The 21,385-nt window shown below is 45.3% G+C and overlaps 3 protein-coding genes across 5 annotated transcripts in view; all 3 read right to left on the bottom strand.

The window, feature by feature from the left end:
- The window catches only part of myt1la (myelin transcription factor 1-like, a), a 35,704-nt gene extending 26,477 nt beyond the window's left edge, over positions 1–9,227 (bottom strand). The window contains exons 1-5 of the mRNA XM_019871537.1: positions 9,139–9,227; positions 4,686–5,826; positions 4,410–4,551; positions 225–302; positions 97–151 (exon numbers count right to left, since the gene is read on the bottom strand). Of these exons, the coding sequence (XP_019727096.1) occupies positions 97–151 (55 nt within the window). The 5' untranslated portion in view covers positions 225–302; positions 4,410–4,551; positions 4,686–5,826; positions 9,139–9,227. The remainder of the gene's footprint in view (positions 1–96; positions 152–224; positions 303–4,409; positions 4,552–4,685; positions 5,827–9,138) is intronic.
- Positions 9,228–10,812: 1,585 nt separating this feature from the next.
- rnaseh1 (ribonuclease H1) lies at positions 10,813–14,896 on the bottom strand. 2 transcript variants are annotated; one of them, XM_019871576.1, is made up of 9 exons: positions 14,810–14,896; positions 14,370–14,479; positions 13,640–13,764; positions 13,333–13,524; positions 13,071–13,170; positions 12,931–12,985; positions 12,175–12,259; positions 11,948–12,072; positions 10,813–11,067 (listed from the first exon to the last, which is right to left on the bottom strand). In XM_019871576.1, the coding sequence occupies exons 2-9, from the start codon at positions 14,432–14,434 to the stop codon at positions 10,972–10,974; spliced, it is 843 nt and encodes a 280-aa protein (XP_019727135.1). In that variant the 5' UTR covers positions 14,435–14,479; positions 14,810–14,896; the 3' UTR covers positions 10,813–10,971. The 2 variants fall into 2 exon arrangements, with proteins under 2 accessions (XP_019727135.1, XP_019727134.1); XM_019871575.1 differs by having other exon boundaries at positions 14,370–14,896.
- Positions 14,897–16,382: 1,486 nt separating this feature from the next.
- hivep2a (HIVEP zinc finger 2a) overlaps positions 16,383–21,385 on the bottom strand; it is a 51,644-nt gene continuing 46,641 nt past the window's right edge. For both annotated transcript variants that reach the window (XM_019871452.1, XM_019871453.1), the window contains 4 exons: positions 20,117–20,789; positions 19,503–19,614; positions 19,252–19,356; positions 16,383–18,544 (listed from right to left, as the gene is read on the bottom strand). In XM_019871452.1, coding sequence (XP_019727011.1) covers positions 18,005–18,544; positions 19,252–19,356; positions 19,503–19,614; positions 20,117–20,789 — 1,430 coding nt within the window. In that variant the 3' untranslated portion in view covers positions 16,383–18,004. The remainder of the gene's footprint in view (positions 18,545–19,251; positions 19,357–19,502; positions 19,615–20,116; positions 20,790–21,385) is intronic.

Raw genomic sequence — 21,385 nt, 5'->3', positions numbered from 1 at the left:
TAATAAGCCGTTGAAAGGAGAAAAAAAAAGGAGAGGAAAGAGGAAAGAGAAATGGTGTGTCGAAAAGAGCAAAAAAATGTGGCAAAGGTTCCCCACCACGCATTCCTTTGGATCTGGTTCGATGGCGTTTGTCCGCTGCATTTGCCTCCATCTGGACAGGAAGTGACATCATCACACCGGACCAAAGACGGCGACGCCGACGAGGAGGAGGACGACGAGCGTACCTGGCCGGGCCGGCTCGAGCGCGGGCTCGCGGATGGCAGACGAGTTCAGATTCCCGCCTCCTCGAGCCTCCTCATCTTCTGCGAAACCACCACGGCGAAGGGGTTGAAATGCTCTCAAGGTCAAAGGTCACGCGACGGCGTCAAGCTGACCGAGAAGCGGGCGCACGCGCGCGCGCGAGAGACTGCAGTGCAGCAGCATTTCGAATCCGAAATGTAAATTGGCTGCCGCCGTTGAGGACGCGGGCGGGCGGGCTCGCCGAGTTCATCTGAGGCCGCCGCGCCGCGCCGCTCGCCCACATCAAATAGCCCCTCACCGTCCACCGCCCCTCCCAAACCCAGCGAGAAGGAAGCCCTCACCCCATTGCTAAACTCTCCCACTCTGTGTCTGCGTGTGATGATGGAATGCGCGTTCCAGACTACGTGCAGGTCATGCACGGGTGATGTGGAGGGAAAAGCAGATACAGAAACGCAATGAACCCTTTCATGCACAAATAATGATAACCTGTCACCCGATAAGCTTGTCCACTGTCGTAACCGCTGTCCCTGAGAGGGTTTAGGGGGAAGGAGAAAAAAAAAAAAAAAAAAAAAAAGCAAAAAAAAAATTGTCTAAATGCATAAATAGGATTCGACTTTTACCACATAAAATTGCGGGGGGGGAAAAATACATCTATTAAATTCAACGTATATGGGAGATAAAAAGAAATACCATTTTAAGCACGCAAAAAAATTCTAAAAAATTGGAAAAAAATATTGATGTGCTTAAAATTGTGGGGGGGAAAGAAAAAAAACATTGAAAAAAAAATTACACAGTACAATTGTGTATAAAATGAAAATATTTTTCGAAATGCCGGGAAAAGAGTAAGAGCCTATGAGTAAATGTAGACAAATGTGAAAAAAAATGGAGTTCATATATAGGAACAACTATTCAAAGAATGAACATGTTTTAGAAGGTAAATGTGAGTGGGAGGCCTTGTTGAAGTTTTATAACGCGTAAAACAATATCTCCATATTTTTTGAACTGCATAAAATTGCAAACAAATTATAACAATATTTAAGAACAAAAACGTGACAAGTTTAAATGCCGAAAATGTGGGAAAACGTTGTGTCCAAAAATTGTGGAAAAAAAACTTTGGTGTTATAAAAATACGAAAAAAAAGTTAAAAAAAAGAAAGAAAAAAAAAGAAAATAGTTTTTAATCAACAAAAAAAAAAGGAAGACAATAGTTGCTGGATGTCTTTTTTGGTGCATAAACTATAGGGAAAATTTTTATTTTGACTACCGAAAAATATGACTCTAAAATAAATATGGAACACATCTATTTAAAAAAAAAAACAAATGTGACGACGTGGCCATTTGCCATTGAACAAAACAAATTCAGTCGTGCAAAAACGTGAGCAGATGTCGAAATTCAGATTGCGCTCGTGCATCTGGCAAAGCATCGGCTTGTGCGCGTGGCGCGGTGTGAGAAGGTGTCTCTGACTGTTTAGTATTCCGACTGACACTCAGCCTGTCTGCTATAGTCTGATGCGGCGCTCCTATACCCGCACGCTTGCACATACGCTCTCCCCGTTGCACGCGCCCGCGCAACAAGCCGCACAATGGCGCAGACACACCGCTGTTGTTGTGCCTCGCGACGGCCGGCAGACGGGAAGGCAGCAAACAAACACGTGCGCCCGCTCGCCGCATCAATAATACAAAACCAACACGAGCAAACCGATTTCCGACAGCGTGTGCGCGGCGCGTTACAGTAGAGACGCACGCGTGCGCGATGATGTATTTGTCTTTGTGTCTTGGAACACGGCCAATATTCGCTCTCTGCAAAGTAATACAACATTCAGGAGTCTAATCGAGTACTTAGAGACAAACAATCAACTGGTCGCCAGTCGGTGTCGAGGTCCAAGTAGCCAAATGTGCATTCGCGCTCCCATTTCGCGATCGTCGATGACAGTAACGGCTAACGTGTGGCAGTCGTCGGTTGCATGCATGTGCAGTACCACATTGTGCCACTGCATGCTGGCTGGCAGCAACGAGCTCGACTGGAAACGACGCAGCGTAGTTCAAGGCGAGAAGAAACGGACGACCTTCAGCATCGCATAGGAGATTTACTTTTTGCGGCAGAAAAAAAAATATCAGGTTGTACGCATTGTTGCTCCGCGCGAGTTAACGTAGCGGTTGTCTGACGTAACGTCGCAGCTGAGAGGCGGTCAATCGGCTCGTTTGGTCGATTATATGATGGCGGGGGAAATGCCGACGTGCTTCAGACAGACTGTGTAGACATGACAAAACAAAAAAAAAAAAAAAGTATGTGTGGTGTGAGGAAACAAAACTCATGTATGTAAAAAAAAAAAAAAAAAAATTCTATTATGACGAATATATTATGAATTAGGGAGAGTTTGACACCACATTTTATCTGACCAATACTCAACTCTTGCAGATGCACTGACACCAATAGCACAAGTAATTTTGATACATCAAATTGCTACTAAACTACTGACAGATCATTTTAACCCTTTCAGAGACAGCGGCCACTACACTTGACCTGAAGTTATCAGGTTCTCATTATTGGTGCATGTAAGGGTTTAAAGAAAGAAGACGATAGCATTTTCGCTCTAAACCGCATGCAATTATTGCCAATTTTCGATGACCTTTTTTTTTCCCATTTGTGTGCAATACAGTGACATCATCAACCTTATAAACACACACATTGCATTTGAATGGACATATAAGATGAGTGACATGAATGCAGTTGAAAGGAGAAACACGCTGTCAGCCATGCATGCTATTTCGTTCCAGATAATATCGTGGCCACAAGAGGGCGCAGACTGGTATCGACCGCCTTCACGAGTATTCGATACTTGGAAATAAGACTGGAATCGGCCCAAGACCGATACCTGGCGTGGATGCCTGACCACCCCGATCGTTATTATTTCCCTACAATGCGTGGCTCGAGCGCAACAAGCAACTTGGTGGGCGGGCACGGCCGCCTTTGGGCCACCTGTGGGGATGCGTCTGGTTGTACGGCTATAGACAAACGATGACTTTGACGTCAAAATTTGTCTTTTGGGTGCTGATGTTTTTGATAGTCACAAAAAGCTTTTGGATGAAAGCAACCCATGTACGATGGGTGATTACTGAAGAACAGAAAAACTTTTTTTTCCAGGTGAAAGACAAGAGTCTTGTTGTTCCTTTGGTCGGTTCGGTCGTTACATTGAGACGGAAGACAATATTTCGCGGGTTTTGAAAGATCAGTCAAAATACCGTAAAATTGCTGGCACGAAGCAAGTTCAAATGACCAAGTGATGCTTGGTTTGCGAATATGGTCACGTCGCTGCATGCTGACGCCAAAGTTGAGTCCGAGCGCAAGACGACGAGGAATAAAAGACAATCGATAGTGCCGAAAAGTCCTCTCTCTCAACTCTCCGCATTATTTATGATTAAAAAAAACAAACAAAAAAAAAACGTCCAATGCGAAACTAATGCCAACAATTCTGCAGTCCGTCATTGTCACACTTGATCGGACGGACAAACTAAATATGACCGTCGACAATTGACTCAAAGTGCCCGAGTTAAATCCTGTGATCGATACTCTTCGACGCTGATGAGCAAAACACTGCAAGATTCCACAAACTCAACAGCCACTTGATTAGATACACCACACCACCCATTGACGACAGCAACTCCGATTGACAGTTTCACGTTTCTAATATTGGGAACACTTCGTAAGAGCCTGAAAGTACTGTCGGGTGTGACGACATACAAACAAACAAAAAAAGTCTCGTTTGAACATTCTGTACATAAAATCTGTGTGTCCCTAATGAAGTGTCCAGTGTCACAGCTGACAGGCATCTCCATGTCAATGTATTCATAATAATAACCAATACGACGCTTCTGACCTATGACTTGAAAACGATCAATGGCATTGAAAAGAGATCACGAGGGCAACATTTTGCAGGTGCCGCATTGCACGCGCGCGTCTAAAAAGGGGCAAAAGTGGCGGCAAAGGAGGACGCCGAGTCGCCAACGTCCCCCCCCCCCCCTTCCCCCGCGCAGGCGCGTGCACGCCGCCGACAACTGTCACCTCGGCACACGTGCGCGGGCGGAGGAAATGACAATGCTCGGAGGCGAGCGGGGGAAGCGCGCGAGCGCGCGCGATGGGAAATGACGGAAAGGAAAAGCAAAACATACCGCAAGAGACACGATGGCGACTCGTCGTCTTCTTCTTCTTCTTCTTCTTCCTCCTCCTCGGGAGTCGGAGCGGGTGCACTCTTCCTCGGCGTCTCTCTCTCTCTCTCTCTCTCTTTTGTCGCGCTATCTGGCCATGCCTTCACTAAAGTGAGGAGGGAGGGGGGGGCACGGGGGGGTGGGAGGAGGGAATCCAGACAGAGGCGAGGGGAAGAGGAGGGGGATGAAGATGCGATGTTGAGACACTGCAGAAGAAGAGGAAGAGGAGGGGAGGTTTACCTCTCTTGGCGCGCTCTTCCGTAGCCTCCTCTCGCCTCGACTGGCGGCCGCGCGCACGCAAGCCAAAGGATGCGGAGGCGGGGGCGCGCGAGCTCATTCGCCTCGCTCTTTTATTTATTTTTTTTTATTTTATTTTTTTTTTATTCCGAGCCTGTGCGCGCGCACACGCCTCCCCACTGGGAACAAAGGACAACTTCCTGCCCACCTTTTGTCGGGCTGGGATGACTTCGGGGGTTATTAGACTTTTCATCCGTTTTTTTTTTTTTTTTTTGTTTTTGACGAATGGGAAGCGCGGCGGGCCACTTCATTAGGCACACCTGCAATCACGTGCCAATTTGTGTTGCGGCTTCGGCCGCCACGCTACTTGGCGACAGCCAATTAGATTTGGCAAATTTCAAGGGTGCAAGGCCTCTGTTGCTGATCCCGGAAATGCATGTTCCTTGCAAACGTGGTTCCACTTAAAAGGGAAATAACCAACTTCCTTTTGGTGTTGTCTATTATAGTAAAACAAGAAAACCATCAAAGAAAAATAATTTGTATATGTTTTTTTTCAAGTCCCAGGACATATGCACCCTTTAAGACAAAATTTCACCCACTCACTCTGCTTAAAAGTTACACTTGTGGCGGCTCCTTTTAACATTTAATAGGGCCAAGGAGGGGCGCTACATTGGAGCACTCGAGCTGACTGAGGTCACATTGGTTAAAAAGACTTTCATTGAGGGGTGGGCCAAGAATGGCCTGTGGTGCGCTGAGCATTGACACCTTCAAAGAGGCCACGTACTACCATGTTGGGTGCTTCCTTGCCCCCTGAAATCATTGAATGCATGTGATTGTGTTCAACATGTTTTCCCACGATGAAGGCTGACTCTTCTCCTCTTTTCCCTCTCACATCCGCAGGCCAACGTTTTGCACAACTCGAATCCCATTTTCTCATCCGTGCCTTCATTTTCACCTCATTGCCTCTGATTGTTTCATTCCTCTTCATCCGCTCTCCTACTTTGTCTTCCTTTGCCATCATTCCTCCTCCTTCTTTTCCTCCCCGTCTTCCTCACGCTTACGAGGATAAGCCTGCATCTTCTTCCTCCTCACGGGCACGCCGCCTTGCTCTCTCCATAACCGTCTTCCCCGTGACCGCAGCGATCTGAGGACATGCAGACAGAAAGCGAGAGGCGGGAATGAAAGCGAGCGTGAAGTGACGTGAAAACGCTGACCTACTTCGCTTCAATGAAAGGCGGCAAGCGCGATTATCGATGGCGACACGTTTTGTGACAAAAACTAAATACAATCAAAGAGGATGTTTCGATTCGTCACTAGCTCCCAAATTAGCATCACACAAACACTTGTTGTAGCACACAAACCTCATTCAGTGTCATGTACAGTTGGAAACTATGCTGCCCCCTAGTGGCGGTGTTCAAGGCCATCGTCATGCCGCAAGCTGGCAATTTAGGAAGAATATCAAATAAGTGCTGATTGAACATCGTTCATGTTCAGCAATGCAATGGAAACAACAAAAGGTTTTTTTTTTGTGTGTTTTTTAAAATTTTTAGTTCAAAGATGTTTTGCGTCAAAGGTCTCGTGCGGGTTCGCCAATGTCCTTCCCCAGCGCCTTCCTCCCTTCGGCGGCTGCGTCACGCTCGCACACTTCACGGCCGCTTTTAGCACCGAATTTCATTTGTGCGGTGGCGACGTGTTTACTGGGCAGGTCTCCACCGTGTGTAGGTGTTTTCTTTTTTTTTTTTTTTAATTTATTACCCTCCCCCTGCCCCCCTCCCACCTCCCCTCCTTCCGCGGCAGCAGCCCGCAGCACGTTGCAGGCTCAGTGGGAGAAAGTCAATTAGAGTGAGGCCGAGCCTGGCTGGCGGCGGGCTTACGGGAGTCAGATAAGAGTGGGGAGATGGCAGCTGCCGAGGCTCGCCTGGCAGGATGCATGGGCGGCCAAGCGCTGAACTTTGCCCTCCACATGCAGACGGATAATGCTGGCACCAGCCAGCCAGCCACTGCTCCCCCACCCCCCTCCTTCTTCCATTTACGAATGAACTTTCTCAAATGTCCACATACGCAAATGTACAATGAAGGCATATTTGTTCCAAACTCACCAGGGAAAGATCGTCTGGAACGCACTTCAATGCTACACTTGCTCTGGGATCACGTGACAAGTTGGGCCCACTGCCAAGTAACGAGAACCACGAGACACAACCATAACTTGAGAGTCGAAGCGACCACCAAATAAGAATGGAAAAACTCAACTTTGCAACAAAAGTTAAGATAATATCATGAGACGCAAAACCTGCACTCCCCTCCCAGGGCATCTCCCTTTTTGGGACATCCACATTGCATTTTGGGGACCCGCACACTGGAATTTAGAGACCACCATGAGTCAACAATCAGAAATACCATATTGGCCCAAATATAAGACTGTGTTTTTTGCATTGAAATAAGATTGAAAAAGTGGGGGTCGTCTTACATTCGGGGTCTAGACATTATACCCATTCACAACGCTAGATGGCGCCAGATACCATTGAAGCGAATGCTGAACTTGACTCCCCAGGCCAAAGTGAACCCCTGTCACGAAGAATAAAAATAAAAATAGCGGTAGCACGAAGAAGAAAAATAAAAAATAGCGGTAAGAAAGAAAAGAGAAGAAAATAATAGAAACGATAACAGAAAATGGAGAAACATAGCGACAATCTGGAGAAAAGTGGGTCAAAGATCGGCCAGGTTAACCGGCAGCTGAGGAGAAGTTATGATGTAATTTACATTTCAAAAACCAGAAGCCATTCATTTACGAATGTGATTGCACTTTAGTTTACATATTTAAATGTTCAGATATTAAGATTTGAATGAGGCAAAATAACATGCTTTTTCTCTCAAATATATTGTTAGAATCATTTGTTTCAGATGTACTGTAATTATTTTCTGTATAAAAATTAATTTGGTGTTCAAAAAGTCTTTATTCAAACTTAAGTCTTGAAAAAGAGGGAGTCGTCTTATAATCAGGGCCGACTTATATTCGGGCCAATACGGTACTCAGACCTCCATTCTTCAGTTTTCTTCAGTTCTGCAAGCCAAGTTCATGCTCAATCGGATTGTGGTCTGGGGATTGACTTGACTTGCAGAACATTCCGCTTTGTTTGCTTTGGTATGATGCTTGGGATGGGTTACCATCCATCTGGATTGTAAAGCGTTCTGATTATCAGATTGCCCCAAATACTTGGGAATTCATTCTGCTGCTTTTTGTCAGTAGCCGCATCATCCTGAAATACAAAAAAGAGCTGAGCAGCCAACCCTCAGCCCCGTGACTTTTACGCCCTTCAAAAGTGGGACGCGTAGCGTATATATCAACCTGTGCCGTATCACCTGACTTCGATGCAACTCCCCTCACATTCAAGCTCAAATTTTGTTCCGTTGATGTCCCGATATTTATGAACCTGACACATATTTTTGTTGTAATGTGACAGAATTTTTGGTTGAATGCGAATGGCACATTTGGATTTTTCCTTGTGTTATTACGAAAATCGAAGTTTCCATGCGCACTTTCCAATAAACAAGTGCGAGTAGGCGTCTATCCTTCCTTCCTGCCCGTTGTCTTGGTGGGATTCAAACTTGCCATAAAAGTCAAGACGGCCGCGGGGTGGCTTTGCATAGCTCGCCAAAATGTCGATTCTCTTCAGCGGTAATGAAGCCCCGCATGAGCAGAATCTGCCAAGTGCGAGCGTGAACTGGACCGGGCCGCGCGGAACAAGACGAGGCCCGACCGACTGAATGCAGCTGACGGGAAGCGGGAGGAGCCCGGCCGAAGCTTGGCCGCTCCCATAAAGGTCGCATCTCTGTCTTGGCATTTTGATTGGCTCTGGGTTTTGTGAAGGTGAAACCATGCTGTGGCCATGGAAACACTCCCATATTGTACTTTATAAAAATATAGAGTCATGACATGTTTACATAAAATGTAAAGAATGAACATTTTTGACACGTCTGCTTCAATTTTATGCATCAAAACAGTCAGTTCAGTAAATTGCTCTTTGCAGAGGATAAGGAATATGTCCATGAGGATAATGTTATATTTTCTGGCCATTGGTTGAAATATCCGTTTTTCAAAGGTCTATAGGATCTCCCATTACGTGTGAGCATTGAGATAAGAATATAAAATCATCTTTCGGCTTATCCAGGCCTCAGGTTTAAGTAATTTTAGCAAACTGGATTTTAGACTTAAAGTGACTTTTAGGCAGAATGAAGACCTTCATTTTGGGAACTCACATTGCTTTTAACTCATTCACTCCCAAAGACGTTTTTAAACGTCTTTTCAGACTTGGTCTAGAATTGGCTGGTACTGAATGAGTTTTAAGGGGCATGGGAGAGCCTGGCAGCAAGAGGTCACAAAAGTTTTTTTTTTTTTTTTTGCAAAGAGTGAAGAAAAGTTCCAAAGGTTACTAGATTTTGTGCAAAGTTGCCTTACCTTGAACTGCTTGCTTGTCACTGGTGTGTAAGGCCTGTGAGGAAGAGAGAAAGAAAAACCTGTCACAATGGCAAATAGCGTTGGACAATTTGCAAATAATTCATTCAAGTTGGGACCATTTTTCTTTTCTTTTTGTAACCATATTCCCGAGGTTAGAGCAACCGCAAAATACTTATATTCAATTTTTAAATTGGACATTTTACTTTATAAAGGCCGCATGACCCAATCCAAACAACAAAAGATGTCGACTCCTGGCTGATGATGAGGTCAAACTCCCGACTGCGCGCAATGAAATTCGCCCGCTGAGTTTCGTCCAGTGCGGCACAGTCATGTCGACGAAACTCAAGAGTGAGAAATTGCAAATGTCGGCCGCCGCGGCTTCGGAAAACAAGAGAAGTTTTGTGGCCGCGGGTGTTGAGGACACAGCGGCTGGTTTGTAATTCGCAGCCTCCGTTCGCAGGGAGCGTCGACCTCAGCAGAACATCTCCCCCGGATAACGGTATAGAAAAACTTCACGCATCCGTGCTGTTGACTTAGTCCACTTTACACTTTGTTCCTTCCCTCCAGCGGGGCGCCACTGCGGTTCCATGCCAGCGCGCCGGCGTTGCTTAACGAGGATGGCGCCGGTGAGGAGGTGAGCGAGCAGAGATGAACTCCGACCTGCAAGAGGCGCTCTCTCTCTCTCTCACGCCTAGACTGGCTCGCCTCCGGCCGAGTGGCCGTGCTATCCGCTCGCTGCCAGGAACGTGCAAACCGGAGAAGGACGGGCAGAGGGGAGAGGGCCACAGTCATGATGAAAAACATGATGATGGAGGAGGGAAGGAGTGCAACAAGGATGGAAACAAGGAGGGAAAGAGGGAAGATAACAATGATGCAAAAAAAGAAAAGGCAAAATGAGAGGAAGGAAACAACAAAGGCAACAATAAAGGAAGGAAGGAAGACAAACGGGAAGGAAGGAAAACAATGACGCAGAAAGGAAGGAATCAAGGAAGACATCCGTAAGGGTAGAAAGGAAACAGGGAAGCAAGAGAGCAAAATGAAAAGGAAGGATCAAAAGACAAAATGGGCGGGAGGAGTGAAATTAGGATGCAAGAAAGGGAGACAAAAAGGAACGAAGGTAACAAGGATGGAGACGGTGATGGAAGGAAAGGCATCTTGGAAGCAAGACAAATCACAATGGAAGGAAAGGTGACACTGAGAAATTAAGCGGAAATTGAAGGAAAGAAACAAGGAAGGCAACTTGGGAAGAAACAAATATGCTCACAAGCAGGACAGGAAAGAGGCAAGGTAACAAAAAGGGACGGCAAAAACAGAAAACGGGTAAGGCAACAAAGAAGGAGCGATGACAACATGAAAGTGAGAAAGGATTGCCAAGGAAGGATGAAAGGAAACAAGGACACGAGAAAATAAGGATCTCAATCGCTTTCCAGTTCGACTAAATAGGACGAAGGCAAACGCTGTGCAGGCTTTGGGCGCCCCCTGGCGGTCAAGAGAAGCCACGACTTGCCACTAAATAAGCACTTGAGGTTTTCCTCCCACGCAGACGACCCCCAAGAGCTAATCCTCTCGCTCAGTTTCCAGCGGTCCTCCGTGCACACATTCTTCCTACGCTTCCTCGCGTCCCCTGACTCCAAACTTCACGCGACATCACAAACCTCTCAACCAACACGAAGGCTGAGGCCTAAAACAAGTTTATTGGAAAAGGAATAAAAAAACCAGTAAGAACATAGGGGCCAGCGGGGCGGGGCCTCAGTTAACAACAAGACGACGACGGAGATGATGCCGGTGACGAACACCTCCATAAAGCAAAACGTGGTTCTGGGGGTGGGGGGGTCAGTGGAGCGCCTGCTTGGACTTTGCCGCTCCTTCTCTGGATAGCCTGTCGGCCTCCTCGTTGCCTCTGTAGCCCGCGTGGCCTGGGATGTGCATCTGCAACAAAACCGCACACGATTTCAATGCACGTTCCTTCCCAAATGTTCTTTTATTATTGTAAAGCACATTGAGTTACCTTGAGTATGAAAATCAAGGTGCCTTGCCTTGGCCTTAATAGGCTTCGTCAAATTGTGTGACACGAAAAATAAAACACTAGCTCTACCATCCGCCTATTTGTTGCATTAACTCATTCAGTACCAGCCAATTCTGGACCAAGTCTGAAAAGATGTTTAAAAACGTCTTTGGGAGTGAATGAGTTAAAAGTTCTCGCCAAACAGCCAAGAGTACACTTTCATTTGTTGACTCCCATGTCACTCACCAGGGCCTGCCTTTCAAAGCCACACGCATGCAAGGTCACAGATACTACAACAATGGAAAATGGGAGGATGGCAACCCCAAGTGGACGAAAATAATAAATGCACCTCCTATGCGTATTTCGTACTCATCTTGTTTTACCCGATGACTCAAGCAATCAATTTCAAATACATTCAATAGCCCCTGCCCCTAAAACAAAACACTGTACAGTTATGATTAATTGATGAATTGGATTTAAAAATAAATCATGTACATCGCTTTACTCAAAAGCAGGATTTGATTTCAAATTGAAAGTGCAGAAAATACGCAAAAAAAAAAAAAAAAAAAAAAGATTTTGGATTCTTCAATTTCTGGCTGGGTCCATCAGAAAATGAGCAAAAATGTGAACTAGTGTTTTCCCAAAGTAAAATCAGATGTTTACAAAATGTCTTATTTTGATAACCAGTCTGCATCCATGGATGATGGCAGAAATTGGAGAATGTTTATAACTGAGAGGCCTAAAGTCCAAAGATTTGGACAATTTGCAGTTCAAACGAGGTCTCTAAACAATTAGCAAACGTACCCAGGCCACCTCCAGCTCGGCGCTGAGCCGGTCCAGCCTCTCAAAGTCGTCCTTGTTGGTGACGCTGCCGCCAGACTTGAGCTGCCAACCGTTCAGCTTCCAGTTCTTCACCCACTTGGTGATGCCTAAACGAGAGCCGCGCCTTCGATCAGTCATCGTCCAAACCGTTCCTGGCTTTCAAACGTTGCGATGAAATGCCGCTGTGTGTTCTTGTGTTGGTCACCGACCGTTGATGGTGAATTTGCTGTCCGTGTAGACCAGCAGCTTCTTGATGTTTTGTTCTTTCGCTTGTTGCAGCGCCATGCACGCCGCCTGGTGTGCACACAAGAGATGGTTTCGAAAGAAATGCATTTTACTGGGTTTTCACAAATATCGAATGTCTGATTTGAATCCCCATTGGCCTATCGAAAAAGCAAACTACAAAGACATTATTCCAAACCTGTTTTGCATTTCTCAACTATGGTAAACTCCTGATTCGACACAAGTGGATTCATCAATTTTGGGATTTTTTTTTTTTTTTTAAATCGATATTTTAAAAATATTTTTTTTCTTTAGGGGAAGGTAAACCGCCATTTTTTGTGGAAAACACTTAATGGCAGGCTATTCAAGATTGTTGTGGGGTCACAGAAATGAGTTTTATTTCCCCCCCCAATGCATTTCAATGGATCTGAATTCGATGCAATTTTTCGGGTGGGTTTGCTGCATTTTTTTTTCCTTCACAAAGGGAAAATTAGTATTTCGTCTGTGAAATCTGTGTCCCTCCCTTTCATCAAAAATCCATGTAAACATGCTCATGAAGAAGTCAAACAAATTAAAAGATCCAACAATTTACCATAACGAGCCGTCAAACTACAGAGTCCAAAAGTTGCTTAAAAAATAAATAAATTAAAAAAGATACAATAAATAAATATATGTCCTGATAAATGAGCTCAAATGAATAGCTACAACAGAGATTTAGCCCATCAGCACATTCCATTCCTTGCCTGGATTTCTGCACGTTGGTTTGTTTGTCTCCCCTCTAGCGGCTCAGCAACATTCCTGAAAAGGACATTTTATTTTCTTTGGTTGTCAAGTGATGTAGTGGCCGTCGTGTGTGTGTGTGATAACATGAGTGTTTCCTCACAGAGGATGCTGGGGACCCCAGTAGACGCCGATGCCAGCCCGAGCGCCACATTTGCCGTTGCTGGAGCAACATCCGTCCGTGTAAACCACCACGGCATCACCTGTACACGCACGCCAGCAGCATTGCCGATGCATTCAATAGATTCATTTTAACTGCTGTCACGGAGGGTGTTCCTCCCACTTGATCACTGTACACTCACACAACACAACGCACACACACAATGCAACACACACACACACACACACACACACACACTTGTTACCCATGTACGTGAATCCATCTTTGTTGTCCGAAGACGAACTCTGGTTGAGTTTGACGCGTTTGGACGGCACTATAGCTTTCTGTTGCTGCTGCTCCTCGTCCTCCTCCACGTGACTTCTCTTCTTGCCGAGCGGAATGTACTCCAAAGGCTCTGGCCCTTTTTTGGGAAGCAAATACACCTCGGGTTCCACTGCTAAAACAAAGAAAAAAGAAAAAAATGAGAGTAGGAAACAACTTATTTGGAGAATTCCCTGCATTAAATGAGTGTTGAGATGAAGCAGAAGAGTAGAAGTCCTCTGCGTATGCACCTTTAGGCAGCGGAGGTGCCGCAGACGCTTCCAATCCTCGGACGAAGGCCCACGCGTCCTTCTCTGAGGCAAATTTCTTAAAGGAGGCAGATGGGAATTTGTCCACCTGGGCCTTACACTCATCCCTGCAGGGCAAACAAAATTGAAAAGCACAAATGAGAACCATCCCAAAAGAAACTCCACAGCTGCAGTGATAAAACTAATTTTACATCAGCTGTATGATAGTAGAAGCGTGAATAGGCGATAGTTGTTATGACCTGTAGTAGTTTCTCTCTATCTATTCAGTCTCTGCAAAGCATTGATTCCCAACCAGTACAGACTTTTCTGTCTCTCTTTTACAGTACATTTGGATTTATGGAAATACCAAAGAGGAGTCATTTGTGTGCCAAACTATACAGCAACAACATAAAAAAGTGTCACAACGTTTAGCTACTGTCTTGTTGTGTTGAACATGAAAAATGCTTTCGAAGCCGTTGCCGTGGAAGACAGAGTTGTCTCCATGTAAATACGACGAGAAGAGTCATATTTGTGCCGAACAGAAGAGAGAAAAATGGGCTTTACAAAAGGTTTGAAGTCAATATCGAGCTGATTTCTTATTTGGCTGCACTTGAAAATTATTTTTATAACCGCGGAAAATCTCGAGGGTGTACGGCAGGTGCCGCCAGCTCTCACAACAAAACGCCATTTCCATAAAGACACAACAGATTTGTTTGACTGACTCGTCTCTCACCAGGAGTTGTAGACACCAGGTTGGAATCCTTTTCTCACGGCGTAGAAAAACTTTCCCTTGGCCATGTCGTCGGCGGAAAAGCCGCAGACGCTTCTCGTCAACGTCACTGCCTTGAAAAGACGAGCTAATCTCAGCATGACAGTCAGCGAGCAGCCGGCAGATGCACGCAGGCGGCTGCCATCTTGACGCGGACGCGAAGAAACGGCGTGAGCGCGTTTGATTGTTCGATAGAAAACGATGCAAACGTAGCTTGACTTGCAGCAAGTGGCACCAGACGCCAATGTTATGCTAACCCTTCGTCTGCGCTACACACGTCAAAATAATTTCACGTTAAGACAGTAACGATAAAAAAAGGCTGCTGCGTCTTTAAAGCATTTTAAGGGTCTCCATAGAAGAGCTTAGGTAGCTTAGGAGCCGAGACAAATAAAGTTGAAATTGAACCTGTGCGAAAAACGAAAACTTCTCTGTCCTATTTCGCGCTGCGCGTTGCTTTAGCAGCACAGCGGGATTTTTGTGTCGCCACCTGGTGGACGGGAGGCTTCACGGCAACAACTAACGTTATAAACAAGTGCAACAAAGGAGCATCCGTTTCTTGTTTTTAAGGTTACAATATTACTTATTGACAGTAACCTACAAATTTCCAACGTTTCCCATTACTACTTTTGTCACAGTACATATTTAGCTCACACTACGACTTTACTTGCTTTTGAGATAAATATCAGACTAGAGAAACTGTAAAACTGCCATTTAATCATTACTACGACTTTACTTGCTTTTGAGATAAATATCAGAGAAACTGTAAAACTGCCCTTTAATCATGAAGGGCTCCTTCACAAAGAAATTCCACATATCGAAATGAAAATATTTAACTCTGTGACTGCTCTGTCTGTCATCATCCATGACAATATACAGCGGACATAAAACGTCTACACACCCACGTTCAAATGCCACGTTTTTGTAATGTTAAAAAAAAAAAAGACAAAGATAAATCATTTCAAAACCCTTTCTTCCATTAATGTGACCTTCAACCTGTACAATTCTCTTTGGAAAAAAAAAGAGATCCCTTCGAGAGGGGAAGTAAAAATAATCATTTGTCAGTGTTGTGCTGCTAGCCTGTAAAATCTGAAAGGGTTAGCAGCTCGGGAGAAAAAAAAAAGGAAAATAAATATCGGAAACGACAACAGCTACAATAAGCACAAATAGCGGAGACAACTTGTTCAATTTCTCTTTATTTGAAAACAACAATCATGTTTGTTTGCATGTCATCGTACACACACACACACACACGCGCACACACACACACACACACACACACACACACACACATTTGTGAGAGTATTACTGTACATGTATTGTATGAACCAGCACAACACCGAACTTTCTTTTCATAAGCGCGTGACGCGACGTGGCGTCTCTGCCACGTTTTTGTAATGTTAAAAAAAAAAAAGACAAAGATAAATCATTTCAAAACCCTTTCCTCCATTAATGTAACCTTCAACCTGTACAATTCTCTTTGGAAAAAAAGAGATCCCTTCGAGAGGGGAAGTAAAAATAATCATTTGTCAGTGTTGTGCTGCTAGCCTGTAAAATCTGAAAGGGTTAGCAGCTCGGGAGAAAAAAAAAAGGAAAATAAATATCGGAAACGACAACAGCTACAATAAGCACAAATAGCGGAGACAACTTGTTCAATTTCTCTTTATTTGAAAACAACAATCATGTTTGTTTGCATGTCATCGTACACACACACACACACACGCGCACACACACACACACACACACACACACACACACACACACATTTGTGAGAGTATTACTGTACATGTTTTGTATGAACCAGCACAACACCGAGCTTTCTTTTCAGAAGCGCGTGACGCGACGTGGCGTCTTCACCCTCAGCTGGCCTTCACCAGGTACAAAGAGAGATTAGAAAAAGGCAGACGCACACACGATCATACAACTGAATATTTTCACCATCCGGAGAATTTGAATGGCGTCGAGAATAAATAATTTTAAAAAAATGACGTTTTTTTTCTTAAAAAACAAACTACTCACACACGAGCTTCATGTACACAACATGTATGTATATGTAATATGTATGTACGTTATCTGTACATATGTACATTTACACGCTTATTTTTGCGGCTTCAAACCTATTCTGGAAAGTTTTCGACGACAGCGCAAGGAACGGGATTGATTATTAGGATTTTTTTTTTTTATTGTTTTCAAAAAAGTCCCACTTGACTGCCAACGTCTGGAACGGAGTTTGGGCTGCCGTGGTAACTTTCGAGTCCCTCGATGTTGGCTGTGAGTGTACGCACAACATGGCAAAAAGCCAGAGGAATGACGTGAATTTTTTTTTTTAAAGTCAAACGCAAGAAAGGCCCGAGATGAAGTCACGTGGATTTTTACCAGAATTCGCAATCTATTTGATTGACAGTTGACAGGAAAAAGGGGCGTGGTTTCTGCGCACTCAACTGACACGCCCACAGCATTCGAGAGTGGTTTGATTTTTCGCTATTTTCAAACGTCTTTTTTGGGGCAACTGTTTTATTATTCAAATTTGACAGGATCGTCCACAACACTTTTCTCTGTAGTAATAAATTTCATTTCAAACGACAGTACTATTCACTTTAAAGGACTTTAAAAGATACAGCGGGGGGAGGGTCGAGGATGTAGCAGTTTATAGGACGTAGAATATGGGTGGGGTGTGGGGAGGGTTGAATTCAGTGAATGCAGAAACATTGCAAGGAGAAAATTCCTGAAAATATCACCACAAGAAGAAGAAGGAGAAGAAGAAGAAGAAGAAGAAGAGCAGCAAGAAAATGTACAAGCCAAAAGGACTTAATGCAAATGTATGGTCATGTCAAGATTATCGAGCGAACGGATGAAGTCATATGCAGTCTAAATATTGTTGACACATCCTCATGTCGTGAGTATGTACTGCCGATGTAAGCAATTAAAAGCATGCGCGACATAGAAAAAGGCGGCCACCACAGAAATAAGAAATAAAAATGTACAATTTATCAAATATGGTAACAATTTTCATCATCATCATCATAAATAGCATTATTTCATTACTGCTGCTGTACACATACACAAAAAAAGCATTTTCACTCCTATAAAAATATGTTTTAGTGCAACCGTACATCATAAGAATAATTCGTCACTTCACATCGCTTGTCCAGAATGTAAGGTGTCAATCAAAAAAGGAGGCGGAGGAAGGGGCGGGGCATGAAGTTGATCAGGGGACTGCTGAAATGAACAGAAACACCCAGCAAAGGCACACGGGGCGGATTCTTGTTTTTATTTTCAGAATTATTATTGTTGTTATTATTCAAGTACCACTTGACTACCTTGAAGCTGGCCGGCCCCCACTCACGCACATTCACACGCGCACGCGTCCTTTCGAAAGAACATCTCCCAACGTGAATTTTGTGTACGTGTGTCTGTTTGCGAGTGAGTGCTTGTGCGACTGCATGTTGGGTGTGCATGCCTGAGTGTGTGAAAGCGTGTGCGTGTAAGAGTGTTTATCATATTTGTCTCTGTGTGTGTGTGTGTGTGTGTGTGTTATTCCAGAACGAAAGAAAAGCGAATAAACTGTGCAAAATTTATGTTGTTGTCATTTCGTTGCACGCCTACGATATGTCTTTGCTGGTCTTTGTGCTTTGTGGGGCGTCTGCGGGCGTCCGGGGCGCGGGCGAGGGGCAACGTCGGGAGGCTCTAAAGTGCTGAGACCCTGGCGGCGCGGGCGATGGTGGCGACACGGCGGCAGGCGGCGAGCGCTCAGGTTGTCCTTCCTCCGGCGAGGAAGCGGAGTGTGGCAGTCCCTTAACGCGGTCCCAACCCCCTCGCTTCCCGTCGGCCAGTTCGTCGGGGTCGATGCGCAGCGAGGCGATGGCTTTGGTGCACGTTCGGATGCTGTCTTCTTGCTCCCGTATGACGAGCTCTGCCACGACGGGAGGGGGAGACCCCGACGACACCCCGATTGCTCGCCCTCTTCCGAAAGGGGCGAAGGCCTCCAGGTTTTCGGGGTCCTCGGACGGAAGTTGGCGCGGGGGGAGGCGGGGCGCGGCCTGTTGTGCCCCCTGTTGGCTCAGAGGAGCGCTGCGTGACGTGGGTACGGTGTGCACCATTTGAATCCCGCCGATGGGAATCATCGGGAACGGGGAACGCACCTGACACAAACCAAATACAATTTGCTGTCACTATAGTATCACAAAAGGAAGTTTGGGAATTGCAATTCAATATGGTAAATTAAAAACATTGTGTGTGTGTGTGTGTGTGTGTGTGTGTGTGTGGGGGGGGGTGAAGTTAAATAAAACGTAACAAAATGTGATTTTATTAGACAACGTAATCATTCTATTGCATGTGTTATAGAATATGATATGATAAATGTTACATGTGGGGAATAAATTTGACATATAATAACATTAAATACATTAAATAGTACAGTAACATTAAATTAAAAAATGTTGTTTCATAAAAGATGATGTGATAAATTTAAATAAAATATGCTAAATTAAAATAGAGGGTGGCATGATGGTTGACTGGTTCACTCGCCACCTGCCCCCACACTGCAAAAATATAGTGTTCAATTCCAGCCTCGGCCTTCCTGTGTGCCTTCCTTCCATGGGTTTTTTTTCCGGGGACTCCGGTTTCCTTCCACATTCCAAAAACATGCTTGATAGAATGCTAAATAGCCCCTAGGTGTAACTGTGAGCGCGAATGCTTCTTTGTCTATGTGTGCCCTAAAACTGGTTCAGGGTGTCTCCCGCCTACTGCCCGAAATCAACCGGGATAGGCTACACCGCGCCCGCGACCCTGATTAGGATGAGCAGCTCAGATAATGGATGGATGAAAATAGTAGAAATAGCAGAAGTACCTGCAGTTGTGAATGAAGAGGGAGGTGACTGAACAAGACCTGATGGGGTGGACTGGACTGGTTATTGCCCTGATCTTTCCCCGCTGGGGAACCGGGAACACATTCCTGGGATAAAAGAATAAAATAAAAAAGACTTTAATGAAATTCCATATGACCTGGAAAACGTTGGCCCATCCTATTATGTCTATTAACCAGATGAGGGCGCTAAAGGCCTAACACGAAGCTGAAAGGCCATTTTTCAGATGACCTACCGTGTCCATTTCTCCACCGGCGGTCCTGCGACGTCCTCGAGGGCCCAATTCCGCCTGACTCAGCAGCCCAGCGAGGTGAGCCGACCTCAGGCCTCGCGAGCCGCTCTGCTGGCTGCAAGACAACAAGCAAAAAGCGCATTAATATTCCCGGAACACCAGAAAATAGGACTTTATTTTTTTCCCGGAGAGTCAGACTTTTTAACCCAACAAACAAGGTTTTTTATCTTGGAAAAGTTGCAACCTCATTTTGTTGAAAAAAATCTGACTATTCCCACCAGTTTTTTGCACAACATTTATTTAAAAAAAAAAGTGTGATTGTAACACCCAAAAATAGGGTTTCGTAAGATTGTTAAGTGGTTTACAATCCGCGCATTAATATTCCCGGAACACCAGAAAATAGGACTTTATTTTTTTCCCGGAGAGTCAGACTTTTTAACCCAACAAACAAGGTTTTTTATCTTGGAAAAGTTGCAACCTCATTTTGTTGAAAAAAATCTGACTATTCCCACCAGTTTTTTGCACAACATTTTTTTAAAAAAAAAAAAGTGTGATTGTAACACCCAAAAATAGGGTTTCGTAAGATTGTTAAGTGGTTTACAATCCGTCTGACTGACCTCTGCAGGAGGAGGTGCTGATGAAGCCCGCGTCGAGGCGAGTTGGGCCGTATCATGGCTTTGTGGCGTCCTCGCGGCGACAGGTCTCGCTTCCCAGGAGAGGTAGGGCCCGGCAGCGGGGCAAGCAGCGACAGGTGCCCCCTCCTGGGGGACAGCTCACGCCGACAACCCCCCAAGTCCCGCTTGGGGGACAAGTGGCGCAGCGGTGATGCGTCTCGCCGAGGTGACGGGCCGCGGGGTGAGCCATCGCCATGCGGCGAGAGGTACTGCCGGGCGGCCGGCGACGAGCAAGGCGAGACGGGGGACGAGCAGCCTGAGTAGTCGGGCCCGGGGGAGGAGAGGCGGGAAGATGGCGAGGGGAAATCCTGTGAGAGGTCTTCGTCCATGGGGGGTTGCGAATGTCCCGGCGCCCCCTGCGGCGTGATGTGGATGCTGGGCACGGTGGTGAAGTAGCCAAAAAGAGGCGGCGATGGCTGAGAGGCAGCCGCTGCGATGGGGACGCCGTACGGGCTGGCCGAGCGGGACGACGTCCTGGGGGTGGAGTCGCCGTCGCAGTCGTCGTCCTCGTCGTCTTCGTCGTCCACCTCATCGCCGTCGTCTTCCGAGTCGTCGGCGTCGGAAAACTGATGATCGGCCAGGGCCTTGGGTCGCGCGCCGGCTTCCTCGCCGACGTCTGCGAAAAGCAAGTTATCAGCGTGTCAGCGAAGCCTCAGTATCGTAATCCCCCGTTCTCAACAGGGCAAAGAGAACAAGCTCTGCTGTCAAAAGCAAAAAAACACGAGGAATTCCCATTAAAACGTTTCAAGTTGCCTATATTCAGCCGTTTTCAAGGCCCACCGAATATTTTCACCCAAAAAAAGTTGCTTCAGACTTTTTCTAGACCTCAGTTATTAGCAGTAGATCATGGGTTGGTTTTACCCAAAAAAAACAAAAAACAAAAAAAACAGTTTCTGACCAAAAACTGGATGAAACATTAGAGTGAACAGTGACTTTGACACTGCTTTTTGCTTTTTGGACACGTCAACTTATAAAATAACAAAAACAAGACTACCACTGGGAATTATGATGGCCAAAGAATCCTTACTTTACTCTACATTTAACGTATTGGCCCAAATATAAGACGGCCCTGATTATAAGACGACCCCCTCTTTTTTGAAAAAAAAACCTCAAGTTTGAAAAAAGACTTTTTGAACACCAAATTAATTTTTATACAGAAAATAATTACAGTCCATCTGAAACAAATGATTACAACAATATATTTGAGAGAAA

This window comes from Hippocampus comes, unplaced genomic scaffold, assembly GCF_001891065.2.
Source record: "Hippocampus comes isolate QL1 unplaced genomic scaffold, H_comes_QL1_v1.1 scaffold100, whole genome shotgun sequence".
Taxonomy (NCBI): Eukaryota; Metazoa; Chordata; class Actinopteri; order Syngnathiformes; family Syngnathidae; genus Hippocampus; species Hippocampus comes.
Note: the sequence above shows the minus strand (reverse complement) of the source record. Positions and strands in the feature narration are given on the sequence as shown.